Below are 20,255 nucleotides of genomic sequence, written 5' to 3' on the forward strand. Positions count from 1 at the left end.
ACAGCTGGTTCTAAAACTAAGGCAGTTAAAATAAATCTAGATCATTTTAGCAACAAAATCATGATGTTATCAGTTCATAACCCAAAGAATAAAATAAATATCTATGAATCCATACTTAGGAAAATAAATGACTAATAAATAAATAAATAAATGGGGGAGAAAAGGCAAGTCTTCCTTACAGAAGGATTTCTAACAATAATTATGCTAATAATGACTGAGTACTACAGGCTTAAAATACACTTCCATGGCAGGATCCATATTCTTGGAATATCCTGAGATGACGTGCATCTCAAACAGCCTATACCAAAGCAAACATGGCTCCTACTGAAAAGTATTAAATGGCTCAAAAAGGAACTCTGGTAATAATAAGGACACAAATATATAAAATCTTTGTGATGAAACTCATGGGTATAAAAAATTTTATTTATAAATAAAGATTTTTCTACTATTAAAGTATCCATACATGTAGAAAATGAAATGATATACCATAGACAACCTTCTTCATTTTACACACTCAACTGAACCAAAAAAAAGGTTAAATCCCTTACCTGGAAAATGGAGACAGCTTTGTAGTTTCTTTAAAGACAGTGTTTTAGAAATATATTCTGAATAGATATGGGTGAAATTATATAATATCTTGAATTGTATATAAAATTTGGGACAGAAGTGGGAAGAGGCTTGAGTTAAAGTGAGAGTAGCCATGAGTTGATGACTGCTGCGGCTAAATGATGTATATACATGAGGATTCATTAGACCATTGGCCCTATCTTTGTGCATGCTTAAATTTTTCAATAATTTAACATTTATACAGTGAGTCTGACTCAAGATCAAACTATAAAGCTACAGTAATGAAAACCAAGATAGTGTGGTACTAATGAAAGAATAGACAAAGAGATTAATGGAACAGAACAGGGAATTTCAAAAAAGGCCGGCATGAATATATACAGTTAACTGACTTGTGACAAAGGAGCAAAGGCAATACAGTAGAAAAGAAATGGTCTTCAACAAATGGTGGTGAACATCAACATGCAAAAAATAATCAATCTAGACACAGACCTACAGCATTTATAAAAATTCACTCAAAAAGGATTAGAGACAAATGAGGAACAGCAAGCCATAAAATTCCAGAATGTAATGTAGGAGTAGGAGAAAATCTAGATGACCTTGGTATAGAGATGACTTTTAGATAACACCACCAAAGGCACAATCCATGAAAGAAGTAACTGACAGACTGAACTTCATTAAAATAAAAACTGTCTGCTTTGTACAAGCTGTCAAGACAAAGATGAGACAAGCCACAGAGCTGGAAAAATATTTGGAAAAGATATATCTGGTAAAGGGCTGTTATCCAAAATATACAAACTCAACTATGAGAAAGCTAACAACTCAATTAAAAAATGGGCAAAGGATCTGAACAGATAACTCACCAAAAAAGATACACAGTTTCGGGAAGATATATAGATTTGGAAAGATCCGCTGGAGAAGGGATAGGCTATCCATTCCAGTATTCTTGGGCTTCCCTTGTGGCTCAGCTGGTAAAGAACCGCCTGCAATGCGGGAGACCTGGGTTCAATCTCTGTGTCAGGAAGATACCCTGAGAAGGGAAAGGCTACCCACTCCAGTATTCTGGCCTGGAGAATTCCATGGATTATAGTCCATGGGGCTGCAAAGAGTCAGACACAAGTGAGCGACTTTCAGTTTTCACTTTCAAGCTTCTGAAAAGATGTTCAACATTAATTACATCTAATTAGGGAAATGCAAATTAAAACAACATACCAGTGCACATTCGGAGAAGACAATGGCACCCTACTCCAGTACTCTTGCCTGGAAAATCCCATGGACAGAGGAGCCTGGTAGGCTGCAGTCCATGGGGTCGCTGAGAGTTGGACACGATTCAGTGACTTCACTTTCTTACACTGGAGAAGGTAATGGCAACCCACTCCAGTGTTCTTGCCTGGAGAATCCCAGGGACAGTGGAGCCTGGTGGGCTGCCGTCTATGGGGTCGCACAGAGTCGGACGCGACTGAAGCGACTTAGCAGCAGCAGCAGCAGTGCACATTTGTCAGAATGGCCAGAATCCAGGATACTGACAACACTAAAAGCAAAAGAAGTTCTCATTCACTGCCAGTGGGAACACAAAACAGTACTGCCACTATTAAAGAAAATCTGGCAGCTTCTTACAAAATTATATATAATATTATCAAATGGTTGAGTAATCAGGGGCTTTCCCTGGTAGCTCAGATGGTAAAGAATATGCCTGCAATGTGGGAGACCTGGGTTCGATCCCTGGGTTGGGAAGATTCCCTGGAGGAGGGCATGGCAACACACTCCACTATTCCTGCCTGGAGAATCCCCGTGGACAGAGGCACCTGGCAAGCCACAGTCCACAGGGCGGCAAAGTCAGACAAGACTGAGCGACTAAGCACACACACATATAAGTAATCAGAGTCCCTGGTTTACGCCAGAACAAGCTGACACAGAAATCTGCACAGCTTTACCCGTAACTGCCAATTTACAGAGGCAAGCGAGATATCCTTCAGCAGGGAAATGGATGAATAAACTCTGGGGCATCTAGATAATGGAATATTATTTGGTCCTAAAGAGAAATAAGCTAACAGAGACATGAAAAGACACAGAGCATCCTTAAATTCATATTACTATTCAAGGTAGTCAATCCAGGAAGGCTACAGAGTGGATGATTCTAACCAAATGATACTCTGACAAAGGAAAACTATGGAGGCAATTTAAAAAAAAAATGACTGCCAGGATTTGTAGCAGAAAGAGGAATAAATAAGCAGAATACAGAGAATTTTTAGAACAGTGAAATTATTTTATAAAATATCACAATGGTGGGGTCAGGTCATTATACATTTGTCAAAACCAACAGAAGGGACAACATGAGCAAGCCTTAATGTAAGTGGTGGACTTCAGGTGTTAGTGATGTATTAACATACGTTCATCAATTGCAATAAATGTACTACTACTGTGGAGAAAGATGTCGACAGGGAGGTAGGCAGGCATAGGGAATATAAAGGAACTCCTTGCATTTTTCACCCTATTTTGCTATGAACCTAAGACTGGTTTAAAAATAAATTTAAAACAAATCTTTTAAAAGAATCAATGAGTTTAATATATCTTGTTTCATATGAAAGTAGGTCTCTCTCCACTCATATGTACTGACCACCCCAAATGCTAATATAAAAATCAAAATAAAATTAACTTTTCATCAAGCTCTAGAACATTGACTTTCAGTAAGAGAAATGCTGGTTACATTAAATATAAGCTTTATGAAGTCCAAAAAAATTACCTTTTATTTCATAAAGCATATTTCTGGAAAGGCACAGTTTATAAATATTATCATTATTCCTGCCATCTCTTTCTTTAATTACCATGGTGTTGGCAGTCGCCAAGAAAGAGACACTGAGTATACCTACTTGTCTTCTGAATTCCAAGCAGCCCGCAGGGCGCTGCTGCTGTTGCTAAGTAGCTTCAGTCGCGTCCAACTCTGTGCGACCCCATAGACGGCAGCCCATCATGCTCCTTCGTCCCTGGGATTCTCCAGGCAAGAACACTGGAGTGGGTTGCCATTTCCTTCTCCAATGCATGAAAGTGAAAAGTGAAAGTGAAGTCACTCAGTCGTGTCAGACCCTCAGCGCTAGCACCAACCTAAGATCTAAACCAGAACAATACAATGACTGCACTCTACCATGGACACAGACTACTACATAATTCTTAAAAGCTACAGGGGAATATATCAGGGCACTGTCATGCCATGCGATACTCACTCATAACAGCAAGCTTGAGCTACTTTAACAAAATACCACAGACTGCGTAGCTTAAACAACAGACATTTATTTTTCACAGTTTTCTGGTGAGAATCCACTTCCTAGATAGCAGCTGGTTGCCTTCTCACTATGTCTCCACACGGGCAGAGAAAGAGAAAGGAGGCACGCTCTCCAATGCCTCTTCTTAGAAGGGCACTGTTCCCATGATGAGAACCCCACACTCACAACTTGACTGAAATCTAATTCCTTCTCAAAGTCCTCACCGAAAAATACATCACATTGGGAGTTAAGGATTTCAACACGTGGATTTTGAAGGACATAAACATTCAGTCCAGAGACACCACAGCATACTGGAGGGGCACCATGCTCGCAGTGGGTCAGAGTTCCCTGACAAGATCAGAGTGAGGAGGTGACTGGCAGTATCATAAATGCTTCAGTAAACTATGCAGCATGAATGGCACACATTTGCTTTCTTTTTTAAAGTCTGTCATTTTTAAGTTTAATATTTTTCTCAAAAAAAAAAAGTAGTCTCTTTCTCCTCAAATTAGGTCTATATAAAACAACAGAAAACATATATACTGGTTTGAAATATTTTTTCCTTCCTTGAGGTAACTGCTCTGCTCTTCACTTTATATGTCTTTATACCACAGACCAGCGACCACTACACCACAGGTGGAAGTGTGGGTTTGAGAATCCTCGAACACTGAACACCCCCCAATACATCACAATTATAGAAGCACCTGTGCCCAGTAACTTTGACTTGAGTCACTCTGAAAATCCAGAGCACTCAATCACCCACAACACTTTTCATTTTTCATGACGACACGTTCAGCACCAGTACTTAAGAGATGCGTTTACAAATGCACTGGTTTCCATATCTTGTTACTGAAAAATCTGAAGAATCTACATAAGGCATTTCCCCATGTTACTCTGCAGTAAGATGTACTCATGACAAAAGCTGATGTTCAACCTGAGTTCTAAGACATGAGAAAGAGCGGCCCCAGTCATCTGAAAACTAACCAATCTCAATCTCATGACCAGAGAAATAAGATAAAGTTTTTTGTGTAGAATGTCTTTTCGAGTGGTTCTCACTAAATCATAAACTACAAAATAAAATTAAACCCAACTTAGGTAAAATTAATCATGACTCCTCACATATTCACTGCCACGCGCGCGTGTTCAGTCGGTAAGTCCTAAGTCATATCCAACTCTGCAACTGCACGGACTACAGGCCACCAGGCTCCTCTGTCCATTGGATTTTCTAGGCAAGAAAACTGGAGTGGGTTGCCATTTCTTCCTCCAGGGGATCTTCCCAACCCAGGGATCAAACCTGCATCTCCTGTGTTTTCTGCATTGGCAGGCAAATTCCTTCCCACTGGGCTACCTAAGAAGCCAGACAGATGGATGTAAACACATGTATACATCACTGATTATCATTTATCTTCAACCAAAACAACTTCTTGCAGTATCACTTACAATACAGTTCTCCTATGTATGAATTTTTCAATTTAGTTCATCTGAAAATGTCTTCATTCCATCTTTATTTTTGAAGAATGCTTTTGCTCAATATAGAAATCTTTGTTGATAGATTTTTCTCTCAACAATGTAAAGATATTCCATTGTTTCTTAGACTCCATTGTTTATCAGCAGTCAGTCATAATAATTGTTTCTCTGTATATAATGCATTGTTTAATCTCCATCTGCTTGCATGGTTTTCTCTTTTCCTTTGATTTCAGAAGTTTGACTATGATGTACAAAGGTATACCTTTTTATTTCTTTTGCCTGGGAATTTGATGTGTTTCCTGGATGGGTACACTTGTTTTTTTCACCTTTAAACTTGAAATTTTTTTCGCTTTTATTTCTTCAGGTATTACTTCTATTCCATTCATTCTTTCCTCTTATTTGGGGATTTTAATTACAAGGATTTCATTCCATGTTGTTCACACGGCCCTGAGACTGTTCACTTTTCTTCATTTGTTTCTCTCTTGGTTCTTCAGAATGAATAATTTCTATTAATCTATCTTCAGGTTTCTCAACATTTTTACAGCCTTTTCCTGGCTGTTAAATCTATCTAGCTCCTTTTTCATTTAACCATTGTGTTTTTCAGTACTAGAATTTCCATTTATTTCTTTCTTATTGGGTCTTTATCCTGTTAAGATTGCTCCTTTGTTCACTCAATGTAACTATCTTGCCTTTTAATATTTTTGCTGTGTGTGTGTGTATATATAAATAAAATAAATGGAGTAACTGCATTATTCGTCTGGTAATGGCCTCTTCTTGATGATTATGTTTCTGTTGCCTACTTTTTCTCTTGAGTATTAGCTATATTTTTGTTTCTCATGTCTGCTGACTTTTTCAAATGGTATTCTGAATATTACCAACTACACACTATAAATTCTTCCACATGTTGTATTCCTCTCACATGTATTGAAGTTTGTTATAGCAGGCACTTTACTGGTTTCAAACTCCAAACTCTGTCTATCCTAATGTGGCCAGCAAGTGAAATCTCTATTTAGTTTTTTTTCTTATCATCCAATTACCGCTTTTTTTTTTTTTTTTTTTTTTGCTACACCCATTGGAGTCTTTCTCACACATGCAGAGTTGGTCAGCTAATGATTTGGATGGTGTTTACATGTATTTCCAAGCATGCACCATCCTGTCATTCCCACACCTTTCTGGAATTTTCTCCAGACTTTTCAGGTATTCTGCCAACCTTGAAGTCTTTTCTCTAACACCTAAGTAAGTAAGACTGTGACTTTCCCATTATTACATGGGATTGGGAAGTACTCTGAGGCAAATTCTGCAAACTCACACCCTGAAACTTCAGTCCTTCCCATGTAGAGTCCACTCTAGTTTTGCCTACTTTTGATCATCCGATAGTGCCTTTAGCTGCTGGTTTTCAAAATAATTTTCCAGAGAGTTAATCTGATCAAGGTATTCCATCAGCAGAAATTAAAAGCATTAAGTCCATGGAGTTACATCTCAGCCTCAGGTCAGACGTCTTCATACTTTTTCTATTAAACGTTTCTCATACACCCCTCCATATCCCACTTTTCTCATATTTCAAATTACTTCACGTTGGCCAGAACTGTGTTGCATGCCCATTCCTAAACTCATCACCTACAAAGGGAATGTACTTAACATTAACTAGATTAGCTTGGGCTAGGAAGCAACATGGCTTCTACAAAGACACAGCCCTAAATCCCTGCAGGAAATCTGTCTGCAAGGACGTGCTTTTTGAATAGGAGTGTCTGCTGGAGACAATCAACAGCGTCTGCCACGTTCTCCCACCCAAGTACTAACCAGGCCTGACCCTGCTTAGCTTCCAAGATCAGAGGAGATCGGGCGCGTTCAGGGTGGTATGGCCATAGACTGCCACATTCTCTATACCATCTAGACAACGCACCAGCAGAATCTGTCTGACATGACCATTTTGGAACTCTGTAGCGTACTGAAGGCTTGCAATTTCCAGGAGAACTGCGGTAATTTTAATATATGTATCAGAAACTTAAAGTTTGTATGTTAAGTGTTAGTTGCTCAGTTGTGTCCGACTCTTTGCAACCTCATGGACTGTAGCCTGCCAGGCTCCTCTGCCCATGGGATTTCCCAGGCAAGAATACCAGAGTGGGTAGCCATTCCCTTCTCTATGGAATCTTCTCGATTGAGGGATCAAACCCATGTCTCCTGCACTGAAAGCAGACTCTATCATCTGAGCCACCAGGGGATATCAGCTAAATGAAAAACAGAACAGAGTGCAATGGACTGCTTAAAGTTACCACATTGTCAGATTACATAAAACCATAATTTTCTATGAGATGAATATGCGAAACCACTAAGCAGCGAAATCACAGCACTGAGAATAGTAACAGGACTGTTAGAAGAGAAGTTCAGTATTGATCCTTCATGGTAGAGTAATAAGACTAACACAGAGAAAATAAATAAGATGAACAAGAAAAATAAAAAACAGGAAACAAATGGGGCATAGGGTCAAGAAAAAACAGTGATATAAATATCCATGACAGAATGTCAAGGAGAAAAGCACGTGAAAAAAGGACAGACATCAGAAAAGGGCAGGAGAGTGATTCACATTTCTTAATGTTTTAACCTTTGCATCTCTCTTCCTCAAACTCATTTATTAATAGTACACGTTTCAAGTCATAAAATACTTTTAATAATGTGAACATTTGGGGGCTCCAAGGTAAATATGGTGAGAGAAAGACAGAAAATAGACTTTTCCCAAATACAAATAATATGAGGGAAAAATATTAAAACTAGAAAAAAATCAGTCAGTAGAAAGAAACAAGAAGAGGGTCACAAACTACTGGCATAAACTTTTTAAAAAGTTTTTTAAAAAGACAAGACCCTACAAAAACACATTCTTCACTTCTTGAGACTGTTCATTAAGGACCCTTGCCTCTCAATCTGGACAGAGGAAAACTGAGGAGTTTTTCTTATCTTTTCGTCCTACTGAGGGTGACATAAGGTCACGAGGGAGATTCATAGTGGAAGTAAGCGGTAAGGAGAAGCAGGTGGGAAGGTAAACAGTAAACCCAGCACTCCCTAAAAGAACCAATACTGTCCAATAGAACAGTCCAATAATACTGTCCAATAGAAACTTCTGTGATAAAGGAAACATTTTCTATTACACTACTGAATATAGTAGGCACCAGCCTCACATGACTACTGAACACTTGATGTGAGTCCAGTGCAACTGAGGAAGTGATTTTCAATTTCAGTTAATTTAAACAGCCACATATAGCTAGTAATGACTGTATTGGACAGCAGAATTCTTGGGTTGAACAATAATAACAAGAACAACTTACAGGCTAAGAGCATTTCTTAAAAGGAATATACTGGGTGTTATCAGTGATAGTATAGGTCACTTAAGAAAGTTCCAAAATAAGTGCTCAATTTCCCTAAAAATGACATTAATCTCTGTTGGGACTGAATTTATTATCTCACAAGTTATTCCTTTCCCAAAATGCCATAAGGCTACAAAAACAAAGAAGAATAAGGCATAATCCTTTATGCTAGAGTAATAAGCACACAATAATAAGTAATAATCCCTTCTGATTCATACAGTGGAAGTGAGAAATAGATTTAAGGGACTAGATCTGACAGACAGTGCCTGAAGAACTATGCACAGAGGTTCGTGACATTGTACCGGAGACAGAGATCAAGACCATCCCAAGAAGAAGAAATGCAAAAAAGCAAAATGGCTGTCTGAGGAGGCCTTACAAATAGCTGTGAAAAGAAGGGAAGCGAAAGGCAAAGGAGAAAAGGAAAGATATACCCATTTGAATGCAGGGTTTCAAAGAATAGCAAGGAGAGATAAGAAAGCCTTCCTTAGCAATCAATGCAAAGAAATAGAGGAAAACAATAGAATGGAAAAGAATAGAGATTTCTTCAAGAAAATTAGAGATACCAAAGGAACATTTCATGCAAAGATGGGCTCGATAAAGGACAGAAATGGTATGGACCTAACAGAAGCAGAAGATATTAAGAAGAGGTGGCAAAAATACACAGAACCGTACAAAAAAGATCTTCACAACCCAGATAACCACAATGGTGTGATCACTCACCTAGAGCCAGACATCCTGGAATGTGAAGTCAAGTGGGCCTTAGGAAGCATAACTATGAACAAAGCTAGTGGAGGTGATGGAATTACAGTTGAGCTGTTTCAAATCCTGAATGATGATGCTGTGAAAGTGCTACACTCAATATGCCAGCAAACTTGGAAAACTCAGAAGTGGCCACAGGACTGGAAAAGGTCAGTTTTCATTCTAATCCCAAAGAAAGGCAATGCCAAAGAATGCTCAAACTACCGCACAATTGCACTCATCTCACATGCTAGTAAAGCAATGCTCAAAATTCTCCAAGCCAGGCTTCAGCAATATGTGAACCATGAACTTCCAGATGTTCAAGCTGGTTTTAGAAAAGGCAGAGGAACCAGACATCAAATTGCCAACATCCACTGGATCGTTGAAAAAGCAAGAGAGTTCCAGAAAAACATCTATTTCTGCTTTATTGACTATGCCAAAGCCTTTGTGTAGATCACAATAAACTGTGGAAAATTCTTCAAGAGATGGGAATACCAGGCCACCTGACCTGCCTCCTGAGAAACCTGTATGCAGGTCAAGGAAGCAACAGTTAGAACTGGACATAGAACAACAGACTGGTTCCAAATAGGAAAAGGAGTACATCAAGGCTGTATATTGTCACCCTACTTACTTAACTTATATGCAGAGTACATCATGAAAAACACTGGGCTGGATGAAGCACAAGCTGGAATCAAGATTGCTGGGAGAAATATCTATAACCTCAGATATACAGATGATACCACCCTTATGGAAGAAAGTGAAGAAGAACTAAAAGCCTCTTGATTAAAGTGAAAGTGGAGAGTGAAAAAGTTGGCTTAAAGCTCAACACTCAGAAAACTAAGGTCATGGCATCCAGTCCCATCACTTCATGGCAACAGATGGGGAAACAGTGGCAACAGCGGCTGACTTTATCTTTCGGGTCTCCAAAATCATTGCAGATGGTGATTGCAGCCATTAAATTAAAAGACGCTTACTCCCTGGAAGGAAAATTATGACCAACCTAGATAGCATATTAAAAAGCAGAAACATTACTTTGTCAACAAAGGTCCATCTAGTCAAGGCTATGGTTTTTCCAGTGGTCATGTATGGATGTGAGAGTAGGACTATAAAAGCTGAGCACAGAAGAACTGATGCTTTTGAACTGTGGTGTTGGAGAAGACTCTTCAGAGTCCCATGGACTGCAAGGAGATCCAACCAGTCCATCCTAAAGGAGATCAGTCCTGGGTGTTCATTGGTAGGACTGATGTTGAAGCTGAAACTCCAATACTTTTGCCACCTGATGCGAGGAGATGACTCATTTGAAAAGACCCTGATGCTGGGAAAGATTGAGGGCAGGAGGAAAAGGGGACGACAGAGGATGAGATAGTTGGATGGCATCACTGACTCGATGGACATGGGTTTGCGTGGACTCCGGGAGCTGGTGATGGACAGGGAGGCCTGGCGTGCTGCGGTTCATGGGGTCACAAAGAGTCAGACACAACTGAGCAACTGAACTGAATGAGAACACAATAAAACCACCCACAGTCAGACTGAAACTGAGAGGAAGAAACAAATGGTCTTTGGATATGGTGGGACAGAATGAAGAAGTCACACTGTATCAGAATCAACAAAATGTCTGTAACAGCACTTCCCACGTAGCTGCAACAGGAGAAGAGCATAATTACCGTGCAATATACTCATGGCACAAAAGGAAAAAAGTGCAAAAGATAAATTATTCTGTAAAAAAGTTCTCCATATATCAAAAGAAATTCTCTAGCAAGTTAGTAAGAATGTGAACTCAAAAAACCCAAAATACCTCACATATTCAAATCACAGAATAAAGGAAAGAGTGAAACCTGAGTAAACTTAAAAACGAAAGCAATATCATCACCAAATTTAGAAAAAATTTTAAGTAACAGACTTTCAAGTCACTGAAATCAAATTACTAACACTCACACAAAAGACTGGAGATGTATGAATGCAAATAAAAAGGCAAACATTGAAGCAATTATTTATGGAGGTGACAGATAGCAGACAAAAGATTATAAAATAGAAAAATTTGTATTCCTGAAGCATAAAATTGACAAGGAATAGGAAAAGAAGTTTGACCATCAAATTAAACAACTGAAACATAAAAAGACAATTCCCTAAAATATAGGAAGAAGTGAATATACAGAGCATATAGAATGATCCACACCAAAGATGCAACCTTGCTAATCCTCTAAATATTTTAAGAAAAAATAAACAAGCAAAAAAACATCTTTTTGAGGATTCAAACAAACAAACAAGAAAAAATAGAGTTACCTGCAGACAAGAAAAATCTGTGACTACAGAGCTCTCAGAACATGTGATCCAACAGTGTTACATCTGGCCAAGAAGTGTAAAAGTAGCAAGACATTTCAAACATAGAAGACATAAGAGAAGACTGACCCAAGAGTCCAGTCAAAATATCAAGTGTGACAGCAATACTGCAAAATCTTGAAATTTATCTCTCATCTACCCATCGTGCTCCATTCCGGAAAACCAAAAAAGAGGACAGTACAGACAGGAAGGCCTAAGAAATAGAGGATTTAACACAGAAGAGAGAAGAAATTAAGTTCCAGAACAACAGCTGTGTAGCAAGCCTAGAAAGCAACCAGATTAGAACAGGAGGATACAGGACATCTCCTGGAAGGGTATGAAGTTATTGGAATACTAGATATGTGACAACAGTACTGACTAGAATGTGTTCAGCTATATGTAACAGAACTATCAAGTTACCCATACTGAAAACTTTTTTTATTGTCAAAATTCCAGAGTGTGGCTTCATCTTCATGCCTGCCAAATGGCTGCTGTACTTGTATTCATCACACATACATTCCAAGAAGAAACAATGAAAAAAAGGCAAGGGGTAAAATAAATACATCAAATAAGTCTGCCAGGAAAACAATGGCTTTCCTAGAATCTCAGCCAGAATATCTCCACAACTATTTCAATTTCTCCAACTGGTTCATACAGCCATTTCTTGACTCCAAGGGAGTTTGAGAGGAAGCTGGTTATTTTAACTGGATATATTGCTACTCTGAACAAAAATCAGGATTCTTTTATTTAGAAAGTGAAGCTGGAGAGTTGATATTTGGTAGGCAACTGGTAGAATCTCAGTAACTGCATATATAATAATATTTGGAGACGATTTAATTTTCTGATGGAGAATGTGGTGTGCTTTGTAATAGTGACATGATAAACTAGGCAATTTCAATTCCAGAAGGGAGTGCCAAAGAATATTCAAACTACCAGAAATTGTGCTCATTTCGCATGCTGGCACCACATATAAGAATTATATGTAAAGATATACTTAATGTATATACATAATATATATCTTTATATTATATATAATATATATGCATGATATATAATATATACACTATATATATCTTTACATATAATACATATATATATATATAACTTAGACACGGAGAAAGTTAAATGCACACAAATATGAAAAGGCCTAAAAGAATCTGAAATAGCTGATACAGGCATGGGGAAAAGTAGGATAGGAAAATGTTGTTTCTTGTAAGCCTTGCAGTACTCTTTAAACCATACACGTTGCTTGAATACAATTTTAAATGCTTCTTTAGAAAAGAAAGTATGTATGTTTTAAAAAGCCAAACAAAAATAAACTATAAACAACAACAACAAAAAGTAATCTTTAAGATAAATGCTCCATAACCAATGAAGGGAGAGACAGAGACCTCATTTCAATATCAGCACGTGGTCCACAGTTTCCCATTAAACTGCACACTGAACCTTTCCTTCCTCAATAGTTGTCTGAAAGAGTGAGCAAAAAACTTTTAAAAGTGTGTTGTAAAGCATGGATTCTACCCCAAGCCTTCAAGCTTTTGTTTTTTAAAAAATCCACAGGATACCAAGTAAGATTCAAATACAGCCCACTAGTAAAACAAAATACAAAATTTATTTTACAAAGAAAATTAACCTGTAAAGAAAGTTTAGAAAATAATCTCTAACACTCAGGTTCCTCTAAAACAGGAGCTAGATGTGGAGTTTTGAATTTTTCCCCCAAATACCTTCATACTTGCAGAAAATTGCTAATCAAGAAGTATGTACATGAACTTTGTGTTCTGATGAGTTCTTATTTTATAGTTACCCTTGAAAAACTTAAGAAACCTATCTTAAAAATATTTTAAACGTAACTGTAAACTTGGAACTTTCTTACAGCTATGTAAGGTTTTACAACTAAAGTACAGACATAATGGGAGGAAGGAAAGTAGAATTATCACCTCAAATTTCAAACTGGAATACGTATTTCCACCAGAATTTATTATCTGGAATCATACACTAAAAAGTAACTGTGAACAACAGAGTTTTAAGTTCTAAACTAGTGAAGTAAAATATTTTGATAATTATTGCAAAAACCATCATCATCTCCTAAGAAAATTCAACTTTAAATTCACAAAATTAAAGACATTCTTATCAGGCCCAGTGACATGAGATTCACTTCAGTCTGTAACTAATGCCACAGATATTTTTTTTAAAAAATCACTGTTAAAATTTACTTGGTGCTTTATAACATTTATTTTTTAAAATCTATTACTTCTACAAAAGCAATTTTAGTCAGAGACTTATATCATTTATACTTTCACTATTCTCCTACAATAAGCTTGAACGCTACAAAGAAGATATTTAAGTAATTTTATATCCTTGAAAATTATACAAAGTTGACCTAGAATTAAAAAAAAAAAAAAAGCAGCCACTTGGACTGTAAAGAGTAAGGTAAATTTAAGAAAATAAAAATGCAAATATGCATTTTAGCAGTCCCTTGAATTTATTAACCTAAAAGGTTTAATTTCCATTTTCCTGCATCAGCTGTATTTATAAAATGTCGTGCCCTATAAATATGCTGTTATTTTCTATAGTCAAGCACCCTCTTAACAAATCTTCTCATTAATATGTAAATTTAAAGTCAATCGGTCTTCTCCCTGACAGCCCCATGAATTCCTAGTGCACTGTATAATCGGCTTTGACTTGGCATCCACTATTTATCATCAAAGATGTCAGTTAGAAAAATTATGGAAAATGCACTGCAATTGATATGACTGCAATCTACTTTGTCAACACTTAATTGTTCCGCAAATCATACATTTACATATAAACAGCCTAAATACTGATCTATAATGATGCAAATAAACTAAATTAAAAACCGCTTCTGCCCCTGAAGAAGCTTGTTTGTATATGATGTGTTCATTTGAGGACTTACTAACAAAATAGCATGTACATCAGTCCATCTCAGAAGGTACTTCTAATTTTCAATTCCTTAAAACAAACAAAAAAAATTTTTTGCTACCCTTCAAGCATATGAACACAAACAAAGGTTTTAAAGAATTCAATGAGAAACATAATTTTTCTCTTTGAAAAGTAAAGTTAATTATGGTTGTTAGCCAATTGTAATGTTTGAGCACTAAGGATTGGGGAGGGGGCTTCAAAATTAGCTTTGCCTAGCACAGGGCTTCCCTGGTGGCTTAGACAGTAAAGAATCTGCCTCCAATTCAGGAGACCCGGGTTCGATCCCTGGGTCAGGAAGATCCCCTGGAGAAGAGAATGGCAACCCACTCCAGAGTTCTTGTCTGGAGAATCCTATGGACAGGGGAGCCTGGTGGGCTACACAGTTCATGGACTTTCAAACAGTCAGAAACTTATTAAAATGAGTTAAAAAAATATTTTGGAAGTCATGAGCAAACATATATAAAGGAACGGATTATGAAAAGACTGGTTTTTATTTCACCATGTGCTTCGACTGCTTCTATAATTTTAAAAACTACGTATGACTGTAGTTAGCTATACCCTTACAAATGTTCTATTTAAGTGGTTTTCTTTCTTTCCATTTCTCCAGCCAAGGAGCCTTTCTCAAAGGAAATCATACATATAGCTGCCTATGAAAGGCAAGCAAAGGTGAAGCTGCTCCATTTGGAATGGTGGCAGGATTCCCAGGAGTAGCACTGCCCACCCTCCCCTACAACCCCTGTGGTTGCTCCCGAAGCAGTCTTCCTGAGGACAGAGCTGCAGAGCTGGCAACTACAAAATATTTCAACTAACCTACAGAATTTAGAATAATGCCAACGTCAGACTGCAAAGAAGTGGCAAAGAAATGAGGTAGTCCAATTCCAGTGCACCCAGAATAACGATCAGACTTCATCTCATGTTTGTAAAAATTGATGTTCACAGAGTTACACATGAAAACACAAAGAATGCACTACAGTATCAATTTCTAAAATTATCTGTCAAAAGAGTAAATATACATGGCAGTGTAGATTTTAACTGTTGGGCTTTGTGAACAGCTTTAACAAATAACTTTACCTAAAATGAAATAAAATTCAAGGAATAGAAACACAGACAATTACAAAAAGAGATATTTGAAAATCTATTTTTAGAAGGTAAGAAAAATACATTTTTTAAAATTCTAGATTCTACATAATGATACATAGTTACTGAAAATGATTTGATGATTATAGGAAATTAAAATTAAAAAATTTTAAATGGTGACAATAGCTAAATAAGATAAAATAACCTATAATCTTATGCAACAGGAAAAAAGAAATATATGAATAGCATTCTGGAAAGTGACTGGCTGAAATAAAAGAGATAGCTATAGCTATTAGCAACAAAAAAATCTCTCTTCCAAGTTACCACTGACAGGAAAGGGTCAAGACACTTGCAGCATGGACACGCTGCTTAATCCAGCAAAACTGCCTTCAAAATTTTACTTTGTTCAAAGCTAAAATTTCATCAATCTAAGAGCTGTATGTGACATTAGATGTTTACATATGAATAGTTTAAAATCTCCTTTGAATTTTAAGTAGAATAACCTAATCACCTTTTAGATATTAAAATTAAGATGAAGTCAATATTACAAGTAGCCTTCTGGTTAAAGATATATTTTTTTAAAACTTAAATACTTTTTAACAGTAACAATACTTGGTAAATGCAGCCAACACTGATAAATATTTTTAACATTTAAGCTTCTTAAATATCTGAAAACTAGATATATCACCCAAAGCAAGAATTATGAACATTTTTCCCTTTTATATGTTTTTCTCTCACTTTAATATTATTTCTAATTAACAAAAGCAATTAGTACTGAACATTCCACAAAGACTATTCATAAGCTTGTGTAAAAACCACTGTGACATAATTGGTTGGTAATCTGGTCTTTTACTTTCCATTCTGTTTTTAAAATCTGTAATACTGCTTTTTAAAAAGACAAAGAAATATCATTAAGTACAGAATGAACGCAAGTGCTATTTTATAATATTTAGTGCTTTCTTTAAACAAGTTATAGTTTACCCTTAAATCTTACATATACACTGAGATCTCTATTGCAAACTATGTAGTAAGGTTTTCTAACTTGTTAACGTAATAAAAAAAGTAAGATATGCATCTAAAGTTCATCGGCACAAAGAAAACAACTTCACTGTTAAGGTATATTTAATTATTAATTTTACTAAAGTTCTACCAGCTTAAGCGAAAAAAAGTAAAACAAACATTCTAGAAATACAAAACTAGGAAAAAGTAGTTGAGTTCACAATTTACCTGTAAAGGTGCGAAATTATCTTTAGTATAAATTCACAGATGTTAGAATCACATTATCTACTTTTCACAAGTGAATGCCTGGAATAGTTGGGTCTCAAAGGTATGACACTAACAACCAAAAAAATCCATGATTTGGCAATGTCACTGCCAACACTTTACCGAGCTGCTGTTCCCAACAAGGGCCTCTTGCCAGGCCTCATACCAAAAGTTTATTCACTATGTCATTAAACATGCATCGGTCAGAGCCAAAACAATGAACAATTATCGATGCATTTATACTGGTTTTCTGCTTTCCAAAAGAACGTGAAAAAAATTAGTCCTCCTTAAACATGCCAGATTTTTATATTTTCCTACTCTTAAATCTTTGTACACATTTTAGAAACCGCATCCATTTTCTCAGTATACTGTGTAAGTATAAGATTATTCAACACTTACCTCTTTCCAAGGACTGACAAACTGTGTACGAGCATATCGAGTTAGCATGTGGATTATGACAACCTGTCCCCACTCTTCTACATCAACTAGTAAATTACACAGTTTGCGGTAATTCTTGTGAATGAGATCTATTCTATCTGGGCAAACTTCTTCAAATGCCATGACAACACTGCCAGCCACCAACTAGAAAAGAAAGAAATAGTAACTCATTAAAAAACGTTTCCCTACATCAAAGATTCTACAGAGACGCAATCAGTGTTATGGCAATCAGTATTTATTCAGTCACTTGACTAATAAAATACTCATGTTTGAATAACAAATAAATTTTGAAGAGTCACTGCCCAAAAGAATAATATTGATAGCTGAAACATATCTGAAAAGCTAACACTTAGAATCAGAAGTATTAGTATTAGAAATTATATTTCTTATTTCATCATGTTAAATTTCAATGGACTGTTCATATATGGATTAGACATATTAATTATGGGCAGTTTTCATTTTGAAAGCTTACCCAAACTCTAAAGATTCATTACTCAGTACGATAACAAAGACCATATCATGTCAGTTTAAAATGAGAATGACAATTTCACCATGTTGTTCAGTCGCTAAGTCATGTCTGACCCTTTGCAACCCCATGGACTGCAGCATGCCGGGCTTCCCTGTCCTTCACTATCTCCCGGAGTTTGCTCAAATTCATGTCCATTGAGTCAGTGATGCTATCTACGAAGAATCTATCCTAAAATGTGTGCTGAACTCATAAATGTCTTTAGAACAAAACACTTTCAAATCTTACATATTTTAATCAACCTGTTAATTTCTATCAACATAATTTATTTACAAGAAATACTGGCTACAATTTTAGAACATTATTATTATTTATATAATAATGTATGTAAGTTGAAATAAGATAGTACCAATAAAAGGAAGCTTTTCTCCAAGACCATTTAACTAAACACAAATGCTGTTTTTGGAATTGTCATGTTTTTGCAAAGTGATGAAATTAAGACTTCTTTAGTATAAAGACACAAGCTAAGCAGAATATGTAATAGACAAACACTTCTATATATGTACTGCTGGTATGTCTGGAGTTAGCCAACAATATAATATGGTTTTGAAAAAATAAATTAATATCATATTCTTTCTGAACACTAGGGATCTTCATTGTAGCGTCTAAAATTTCCCCAATGTGTTAAAATAAGCAATTAAACAGAAATAAAACTTACTGAAATGGTACTTTTTGAAAAATATTAGATACAGTAGTATTCATATTTTTATTGTTTGTCCCTCTACTTGGCTGACATTTAGTTTATTAATATGCAACCAACAATACAATTGAAAGAAAACAGCTCAGAATATAGACTTGCTATTATGCTAAACAAGTTTCCAGTCCTGTGGGGATTTTATGAATTGACAATCAGTATAAACGTGGAGCTGCATTTATTGACTCCAGCCCTGCCCAAGTACTGGTGCCTGCTGGTCCCAGCATGTATGCACCTCAATCGGAAAAGCGAAGACTTGATTATTTGTGTGAACTAAATAAAAATGTATTATATGTATAATTTTCTATTTGCTGTTGATATGGGAACGAAGTTATGTTTGTGTTTTCAACTCCACATTTTGATGTCTTCTGTACAAATCACTCTTCAGTAATAATATTTCTAAAATATGAGAACTATTATCATTTAAAAATCTCTTAAAACAACTAAGTTTATGACATCAAACTATAGAAGAACATGGTATTTGTAAAACATTTATATTTATATATGTTTTATATATGTCAATCATATTAATTAAGCTATATTTTTTTAACTGGCTAGGGTGTTAAAGAACAAAAATGAGTAATATCACTTAGAATAAACTAATATATGAGACCGAAGTGGGAATTCAACAAAGTTTGAATTCAAGGAATACTATGTAAAATCAAGTTATTTTGCCTAAACCTAGAGATTATTTTTTTCAATTATGTTTAGACACCAAACAATTAAATGGAAAATCAGCTCCCACATGGTACTAAATTTATCAAAACAAGACCTACAGATATAAAATAGTTGTACAGAATTAACGAACAACATGAAAATTGAAAAAAAATAATTGTTTAAGTTCAGGTAAAGTTTATGGAAACACAAAAGTAACTAGGAAAAATATTATAAAATCATCTTTTTTCTAATGATTTTAGATATTTCATTCATCATATGGTTTTAACAGTTGACCCCAGCCTAAACACTGCCAGAAGAATTGATAATTCTGGTATATTAAATGTTCAATATTCTATAGAAACGTACAGAATTAAAATAAAATGATCTACTGAGATTTGAAAACCAAAAATATTGGTTTCCCCAAAACAGACAGTTAATTTCCATTTCACTGTGTCAATAGTAGCTTTTTATATAAGGGGAAAAATAAATCACTCCAACAAAACTAGCAATGAGCTCATCAAATTCAAATGCAGTTTTCCATTTATGTATTTTTTATATTAAAGCAATAAACATGGTTCATTTATCTTCCCTTGGTTGCCACGTCTTTCTGTGCTGTTGCTATGAACTTCAGCCATTAGCTGTGCTCCAAGGTAAACTACATGAACCATCAACAAAAGTGACACTCCATCTATGGAGCTCATATTTTCTCCAGATTATCTATGCTAGTTGACAAGCTGGTAATGAAAAAAATCACACTAAGCAAATGGTTCCTCTAATAACAATAAATTTTCTATAAAATTATGAAGGGTACAAAACGTTTCCTTGCATCTATTTTGTCATGAATTCTAATTAACGTTGGGAAAACCGGAGAGTGCTGGGTCATCACAAGAAGTGCACTGAGGTTTGATTGATAATATGGTGCAAGTTGGCCAGTGCTGCCAAGATTTCCTTCTATT

General features: G+C 36.0%; 1 protein-coding gene across 1 annotated transcript in view; it reads right to left on the bottom strand.

The window, feature by feature from the left end:
* Positions 1-20,255, bottom strand: part of AP3B1 (adaptor related protein complex 3 subunit beta 1) — a 239,204-nt gene that overhangs the window by 152,741 nt on the left and 66,208 nt on the right. Inside the window, exon 7 of the mRNA XM_027971481.2 lies at positions 17,384-17,566. Within this exon, the coding sequence (XP_027827282.2) occupies positions 17,384-17,566 (183 nt within the window). The remainder of the gene's footprint in view (positions 1-17,383; positions 17,567-20,255) is intronic.

This window comes from Ovis aries, chromosome 7 (genome assembly GCF_016772045.2).
Source record: "Ovis aries strain OAR_USU_Benz2616 breed Rambouillet chromosome 7, ARS-UI_Ramb_v3.0, whole genome shotgun sequence".
Lineage (NCBI taxonomy): Eukaryota > Metazoa > Chordata > Mammalia > Artiodactyla > Bovidae > Ovis > Ovis aries.